The sequence below is a fragment of the Arachis ipaensis genome, chromosome B02 (genome assembly GCF_000816755.2).
Source record: "Arachis ipaensis cultivar K30076 chromosome B02, Araip1.1, whole genome shotgun sequence".
NCBI lineage: Eukaryota > Viridiplantae > Streptophyta > Magnoliopsida > Fabales > Fabaceae > Arachis > Arachis ipaensis.
In genome coordinates, this window is record NC_029786.2 from 101,141,713 (window position 1) to 101,150,382 (window position 8,670).

General features: G+C 39.8%; 1 protein-coding gene across 1 annotated transcript; it reads left to right on the forward strand.

Annotated features, from left to right (window-relative positions):
* LOC107627851 lies at positions 3,056 to 3,856 on the forward strand. Its single transcript, XM_016330669.1, has 2 exons — positions 3,056 to 3,202; positions 3,350 to 3,856. The coding sequence occupies exons 1-2, from the start codon at positions 3,056 to 3,058 to the stop codon at positions 3,854 to 3,856; spliced, it is 654 nt and encodes a 217-aa protein (XP_016186155.1).

Consider the following 8,670-nt stretch of genomic DNA (forward strand, 5'->3'; position numbering starts at 1 on the left):
CGTGTGTGGAAAAAACGCTAGTAACAACGCTGGCCACTATAAGGTAGCCATGGAAAATGATCTTGGGCGTTGCCAACTTGAAGTTGAATGTGCGTGTTCCTTGGCAACGCAAGGCCAAGAAATTGAGCCAACGAGAGCTCGAAGGCGTTGTTGCCTTGAAGTTGAAGTGGCGTGTTCATCAACAATGCCAGCAACAACGCCAAGGCTAAGAACTTGGGCCAGGGGAGGATCGAGCACGTTTTCAGTGGCGTGTTTGCCAACAACTTCACCAACAACTCCAACCAAGACAGCCTGACATCACCTTCTTCAAGGATGTATAACTTGAGTTACAGAGATCCAATTTGAGTGCTTCCAGTTACGTTGGAAAGCTGACATCCAGAGATTTCCAATGATATATAATAGTCTATAGTGAAGCATGAAATAGAAGTTCAAATCAGAGTCATCTTTAGGCCCCAAAAACAAGAAAATGAAGTTGAGAGTTAAGGAGGAATGAATGAGCCAAAGAGGATGCTCGAACACGTTGCCAGGGAAATAATAAACTGGCGTGTTCCTTGGCAACTCCAGCAACAACGCCCATGCAAAATTGGGCTAAGGGAGTCTTTGGCGTTGGAGCTGGCGTGTTTGGCAACAACTCCACCAACAACTCCAGAAAATTTGGCAGCTTGACCATACCCTCTTCAATGGAGCATAACTTGAGCTAGGAAGATCCAAATGAGATGATCCCAAGTGAATTGGAAAGAAGACATTCCGAGCTTTCCAATGATATATAATAGTTCATATTGAAGCAAAGGATTGAAGCTAAAAGTTCAGGCAACATCAAGCATAAAAAGTGAAGTAAGAATGAAGAACAAGCCAAGTGTTTGACAACAACTTGGGCAATAACGCCCAAGCACCATGTCCCACTCCCAGAAAATTGCCATGCACGTTGCCAACGTGCACCAAGGCTGGCGTGTTTGCCAGTAATGCCAGGCCATTGGGTTTAAGCAATAAGAATGAGCCCTGTTTTCTCTGTTTGACAATAATTCTTTCATGAAGCAAAATCAACAACAAGAGCAAGGCCCAAATTGTTAACCCCAAAGGAGAATTTCAAGGAGTTTTAGGAATAGTATAAATAGAGTTGATTAATCTACCAATCTCCGTGGGATCGACCTCACTCTTAGTGAGTTTTATTACTTGATACGACCCGGTATACTTGCCAGTTGCACGTTAATATTAAATTTTCGCGTATCAAGTTTTTGGCACCGTTGCCGGGGATTGGAAAAGATTGACAATGATTAAGTGAATGGAAGTTTAGATTAAGCATTTTTCTTTTCTTTGTTAAAGCCCACTAACTGTTTGATATTTTGTTTTGCTAACTTTAACTTCACTCTAGCAATAGAGCATTTCATTTGTGTTGTTGGTTTGCGTGTGTTTGTGTATGTCAGAGGCAAGGAGATTTGATCCTGAAGATGAGAGAACCCTCCGAAGGTTAAGAAGAGAAGCAACAGGAAAAGGGGTAATTGGTGAGGAGGATTCAGAAGGAGAAGACCAAGTCATGGAGGGCAACTTGCATAACCCTCCTGAGGGAGTTGCCAACAATAACGACCCACCTCAAAGAAGAGTTCTAGCTTCTTACACTTTCTCAAATCCAAGACACTGTGGGAGCAGTATACTCACTCCCAATGTTCATGCAAACAACTTTGAATTGAAGCCTCAGCTCATCACTCTCGTGCAAAATAATTGTTCCTATGAAGGAGGTCCCCTTGAGGATCCAAATCAACACCTATCTGTCTTCTTGAGAATATGTGAAACAGTCAAGACAAATGGTGTACATCCAGATATCTACAAGCTGCTGTTGTTCCCATTTTTTTTTAGGGACAAGGCATCTCAATGGCTGGAGACATTCCCCAAAGAAAGTATCAACACTTGGGATGATCTGGTGAATAAATTCCTATCTAAGTTCTATCCACCTCAGAGGATCATCAGGTTGAAGACGGAGGTGCAAACATTCATTCAAATGGATGGGGAATCATTGTATGAGGCATGGGAAAGATACAAAGCTCTGATTAGGAAATGTCCACCTGAGATGTTCAGTGAATGGGATAAGCTTCAAAATTTCTATGAGGGGTTGACTCTAAAATCTTAAGAGTCCTTGGATTACTCTGCAGGAGGCTCGCTACAATTGATGAAGACAGCCGAGGAAGCTCAGAATCTCATAGACATGGTGACAAATAACCAATACTTCTATGCTCATCAGAGGCAATGCCAACCCATTCAAAAGAAGGGAGTGTTGGAATTAGAAGGAGTGGACACGATCTTGGCACAAAACAAGTTGATGCACCAACAAATCCAGCAACAAATGGAAATGATGGCTAAGAGAATAGATGGCCTCCAACTAGCTTCAGTGAGCACAACAAATCAACCTTCAATTGAATGGGGTCAAAATGAAGCGAGCAATGTTGAGCAGCAACAAGAACAGGTTCAATATATGCATAATACCTCAAATCCTTCTCAAAATGATTTCCATGGTGACATATACAACTCATCTTGGAGAAATCACCCCAACCTGAGATGGGGTGACAATCAAAATTCATGGCAGAGAAACCACAATTCCAACAACTCCCGCAACACAAACAACCAAAATCATTCACCCAGTAACACTAACCAATACAAAAACTCACAAAACACATATCATCCACCTCATAACAACTCACAAACTCACCAAAATAACTTTTCCACACTTCCATTCAACTCACAAAATAACCACCTCAATGCTCCAAACAACCTCCACCAGCAACCATCACCTACCATACAACCGCATCCAGACTCTCAGAGGATCTCTAACTTAGAGATGTTAATGGAGAAACTCATCAAGACTCAAGAGATGGCAAGACAAGATCAAGCCCTGACACTCAAAAACCAAGATGTATCTATGAAAAATCTTGAAAGACAAATGGGACAAATGGCTAAACATATCACAGAGATAGGTGAGAAGCGAGCACTCCCTAGTACCACTGAAGACAACCTAAGGGACACATGAAAAGCCATAAAATGGGAGGAGTGTAAAGCAATCACCATGAGAAGTGGTAAGAAGGTGGAGACAGAAGCCATCACTCAGGAAGAGCACAACAAAGAAGGCTTAAAAGAAGAGGTGAAGGAGCAAAAGCAGGAGCAAGAAACCTCTACACAAAGTGATAAGTCAACTAAGAAAGAGGCGGTGAGAGTATATCAACCAATGCTACCATATCCTCAAAGATTCAAGGAAGAGAACAAAGAGAAGCAATACTCCAAATTCCTGGAGATATTCAAGACACTGCACATCAACATCCCCTTCATAGAAGCACTTGAACAAATGCCATTGTATGCAAAGTTCATGAAGGAATCGTTAACAAAGAAAAGATCTTTGAAGGAGGGACAAATGGTTGTAATGACCACGGAGTGTAGTGCCATCATCCAGAAAGGATTACCAAGGAAGAGGAAAGACCCAGGGAGCTTTCATATCCCCTGCACCATAGGCAACATGACAATCGAGAAAGCATTTTGTGATCTTGGTGCAAGCATCAACTTAATGCCTCTATTCCTGATGAAGAAGCTTCATATTCATGAATTGAGACCCACAAAAATATCCCTTCAAATGGCGGACAAATCCATTCAGCAAGCACTTGGTGTTGTGGAGAATGTATTGGTAAAGGTGGACAAATTTTTTCTCCCAGCTGACTTCGTCATCCTAGACATAGAGGAAGATGACAACACTCCCATTATCCTAGGGAGACCTTTCTTAGCTACTGCCAGGACATTGATAGATGTTGAAAAAGGAGAATTGATGCTAAGGGTGCATGAAGAGCATATAGTGTTCCATGTCTTCAAGAATTTGTAAGATTCTACCCAAGAGGAGGAGTGTATGAAGATTGATTCCATAAATCCAAACTTGAAAGAGGTACCTGATGAAACACTTCCAATGCACCTAAACTCATGCTAGAAAAGAAAGGAAGAGGTAGAAGTGGTGCAACAAGCTCAAAGAATAGAGGAGAAGCTACAACTAAAGCCTGCATTTGAGATTCTCAGCAAAGACATTCCAAAAATTGAGACTTCGAAACCTGAACTACCTCCTAAAAAAGAAAAGAGTCCCAAGAAGAAAGTGCCAAGAGGATGGAAAAACAAAAAAAATCCCCACTGAAGGCTTCTCACCAGGAGATAAAGTGATGCTAACTTACCAACCAATGGAAACATCTCCACACTTTTCTGGATATTACACAGTGAACAAAATCCTCTGACATGAACATGTGGAAATCATCAAGAGAGACACTGGAAGGAAGCTCACGGTGAGAGGGGAAGGATTAAGGCACTATGATCATCATCCTCCCTAAAGAGGGACAGCCGTCAAGCTAATGACGATAAAGAAGCGCTTGTTGGGAGGCAACCCAACCTGAGGTAGTTTTCTTTTCATAGCTAGTTTAATAATAAGGTTAATTAGCTTTATCCATATTGCAAGAAGCTAAGTTTGGTGTTGCACACCAAAACAATATAAGGGAGAATGAAGGATTATAAGTTTGGTGTTCCACCAAAATCTCATCATAAAACACATTCTCACCTTCTGCATAATGCTAGCTTCAAGTATTTAGATAAACTAGTTAACTATTTTACTGTTTCCTAGTTTTTAGTTCTAGTACCTTTGGCAAAGAAAAAGAGTTCCACATATGGTTGATTTGATGCATGAGAACCATTGGCAAGGTACTAAGTTTGGTGTTCCTACACCAAAGTAAGTTCAAAAGCACACAAATAATTCATGCATGCTAACCATTTTTTTAAGTGCTTGGGGACAAGTAACTTTCAAAGTTCATTGTAGGCAGTCACTTCAATCTTGGGAAGGATTAAGCATCATCAATCAAAGAGGCAAAGAAGGATGTAAAGACCAACAATGATGATGATAAGGAGTAAAGCAAGTGAACTCCAAAAGGTTGTATCGTTAAGTGATTGTCTTTTAATTAAAACTGTTATGATTGAAAGTGATATTGTACCCCTGTTTATCTGCTTAGTATGACTTCTTTGTAGTTCAATAACTAAGATGTTTGATATATCATAACACCATACTCTTGAAATTGCTTACACTCAAGATCCATAAATTGCAAACAGAGAACAGTTCTTTGAAAAGAATGATTGAGGAGTCAAAAATTTGTTTTGAGGCAAGCAAAAGATTAAGAGAAGTGGTGGTTCTAGTTTTATGATTGTGTATTAATGTTGCATGTTTGTAAAAACCTGCATGGGAGCTCATAGGCAGGAAATAGAGTTCAAAGAAGTATTGCAGAGATTCTCAAATATCTTTTGATCCAAGAAGCAGCAAAAGAAAACAAAAGAAAAAAAACAAAACAAAAAAAACAAAAGAACATGGCAAAAGGCTCTGAGCATCAATTACTAGGAAGAAAAAGAAAGAAATAAGAACTCAAAGAGTTATTATCCTAGTTAAATGCTTGTGGTAGAATTGTGTCAAAGAGAGAGGCTTGAGCAAGTAAATCCTAAGGGGGTGCTTCAACACCTAATACCTTAGACCAACTGGTTTGGGCGTATTGATTGAAAGCTTATCTAAAGAGCCGCTTTGAAACATGACACTTAGAGTCAAGGCCAAGACACAAAAAACTATAAGCCGCTTCAAGGTGATTACCTATAGAGAGATTTTCATGATATCATTTGAATGAAAGTCCTAAGACCTAAGACTTCCAAAATGTAGGGACTAATAAGCACTGGAATCCTTACATGAGCATATAATTCAGAGTTCACCCCACTATCACTTAATCACTTCACTCACCAAGGCATTACAAGCTACTCCTCAACTTGTTCCGATTAAAAGAAACCTTTGTGCATAGTTCTTTTCTTGCTTGAGGACAAGCAAGGTTTAAGTTTGGTGTTGTGATGCATTCGCATATTTACAATTTTAACTAGTTAGTTTAGTTGGTTTTAGCTTAATTTCATTTATTATTACTAGAATAAACAAGCAATTTTGTGAGTTTTCTCTACATGCATTCATGAACCAAGAACTAGGTGAAATTTGGCATAATTTATGCAAATGATTTAAGAAGTTTATAAACAAGTTGATATGAATGATGTTCTTGAAATTTATTGCATAAGATGGCAAAACTTTGAGGAAGATTCTTTGGTTCATGTTAGGTGATGAAGAAAGAAGATAATGAAGCTTGAAACAGAGCAAGAAAGGAAGCCTGAAACAGAGCCACAAAGTGAGGATCGAGAGCGTTGCCAGGCAGGGAATGAACTGGCGTGTTCCCTGGCAACGCCCACAACAACGCCAGGCCAAGAAGTGCCAAGCCAAGAAGGCTCGAGAGCGTTGCCCAGTGAGGGATGAACTGGCATGTGTGGCAATAACGCTAGTAACAACGCTGGCCACTGTAAGGTAGCCATGGAAAATGATCTTGGGCGTTGCCAACTTGAAGTTGAATGTGCGTGTTCCTTGGCAACGCAAGGCCAAGAAATTGAGCCAACGAGAGCTCGAAGGCGTTGTTGCCTTGAAGTTGAAGTGGCGTGTTCATCAACAATGCCAGCAACAACGCCAAGGCTAAGAACTTGGGCCAGGGGAGGATCGAGCACGTTGCCAGTGGCGTGTTTGCCAACAACTTCACCAACAACTCCAACCAAGACAGCCTGACATCACCTTCTTCAAGGATGTATAACTTGAGTTACAGAGATCCAATTTGAGTTCTTCCAGTTGCGTTGGAAAGATGACATCCAGAGATTTCCAAAGATATATAATAGTCTATAGTGAAGCATGAAATAGAAGTTCAAATCAGAGTCATCTTTAGGCCCCAAAACAAGAAAATGAAGTTGAGAGTTAAGGAGGAATGAATGAGCCAAAGAGGATGCTCGAACACGTTGCCAGGGAAATAATGAACTGGCGTGTTCCTTGGCAACTCCAGCAACAACGCCCATGCAAAATTGGGCTAAGGGAGTCTTTGGCGTTGGAGCTGGCGTGTTTGGCAACAACTCCACCAACAACTCCAGAAAATTTGGCAGCTTGACCCTACCCTCTTCAATGGAGCCTAACTTGAGCTAGGAAGATCCAAATGAGATGATCCCAAGTGCATTGGAAGGAAGACATTCTGAGCTTTCCAATGATATATAATAGTTCATATTGAAGCGAAGGATTGAAGCTAAAAGTTCAGGCAACATCAAGCATAAAAAGTGAAGTAAGAATGAAGAACAAGCCAAGTGTTTGGCAACAACTTGGGCAATAACGCCCAAGCACCATGTCCCACTCCCAGGAAATTGCCATGCACATTGCCAACGTGCACCAAGGTTGGCGTGTTTGCCAGTAACGCCAGGCCATTGGGCCAGAGCAATAAGAATGAGCCCTGTTTTCTCTGTTTGACAAGAATTCTTTCATGAAGCAAAATCAACAACAAGAGCAAGGCCCAAATTGTTAACCCCAAAGGAGAATTTCAAGGAGTTTTAGGAATAGTATAAATAGAGAATAGTTTGGTACTTTAAGGAGGACTCTTAGACACTTTTACATTTACATCATAGTAGTTACTTTTGCTAGCTTTTTTTTTACTCTGCTTTGTATTACACTCCCGATTGGGAAGCATAGCAGAGAGGAAGTTGGTTTTCTTTTGCAATTTTGAATTTCAGTTTTTAAGAACTTCTTCTTCCTCTTCTTCATTCTTCTCTACACTGAGTTTAATTTTCATCTTTGCAATTGTTGTTGAAATTTGAGCTATGATTCACTAAACCCCATTTTCATTAGGGGGAGGAGCTCTATTTATTTGAATGGGTTGATAATTCTTCTTTTCCTTCTCAATTTAAGTGATTCATCCAAGAGGAAACTCTTGTTCTTCAAAGATTCAATCACCATCAAGAGAGGGGTTGAATCTATATGAATTGTGTGGTGAACTTGAGAAAGGAGCCATATAATTCAGTTTAGAGTTCATCCTTTCATAATTTCCTTGATTAATACACTTTGGGTTGGTATGTGAGATGTAACCACCCTTGGTTGAGATCCTGGGAATTGTGTGGCTTGAAGGATTAGTTAATGAACTTCATCTCTTCTCATGAACAATTAGATCACGAGAGTGGCAATTGGTTGTGTTGAGAGAAATTGAGTTACCAAGAGATTGGAACTCAATTACCTACAATCTGCCATGGATCTATACCCATAATTGAGAAGGAATTGATCAATATCAATTCATGAGAATTTGCATCTCTGACCCCTAATGATCTCTTCCATCATTAATTCTCATCTCTTTTGTTCTTTAGTTATTTTGAATACCCATTACCAAATTCCCTTTTACATTCAAGCAATTTAACATTCCTGCGATTTAGATTCAATCTTAATTACTTGCAATTTACTTTTCTGCTCTTTACAATTCAGCACTCTACTTTCTTGTAAATTACTGTTATGTCATTTAAGTTTCTTGCAATTTAAGTTTCAGTTATTTACTTTCATTGTTCTTCTTTATTCTAGTTCTTTAAATTCTTTGTCATTTAACTTTCCGCAATTACATTCAAAAATCAAATCTCATGAATTCAAAACCATGTTTGCTTGACTAAAATTACCATTTAACTAAAGTTGATTAATCTACCAATCTCCGTGGGATCGACCTCACTCTTAGTGAGTTTTATTACTTGATACGACCCGGTATACTTGCCGGTTGCGCGTTAATATTAAATTTTCGTGTATCAACAAAC

Bases quoted from the DNA above. Each gene is read 5' to 3' on its own strand.
- LOC107627851 (XM_016330669.1), top strand. From the start codon at position 3,056: ATGAGAAGTGGTAAGAAGGTGGAGACAGAAGCCATCACTCAGGAAGAG. The intron at 3,203-3,349 runs GTATATCAACCA...TTGTATGCAAAG, and splicing joins CTAAGAAAGAGGCGGTGAGA to TTCATGAAGGAATCGTTAAC.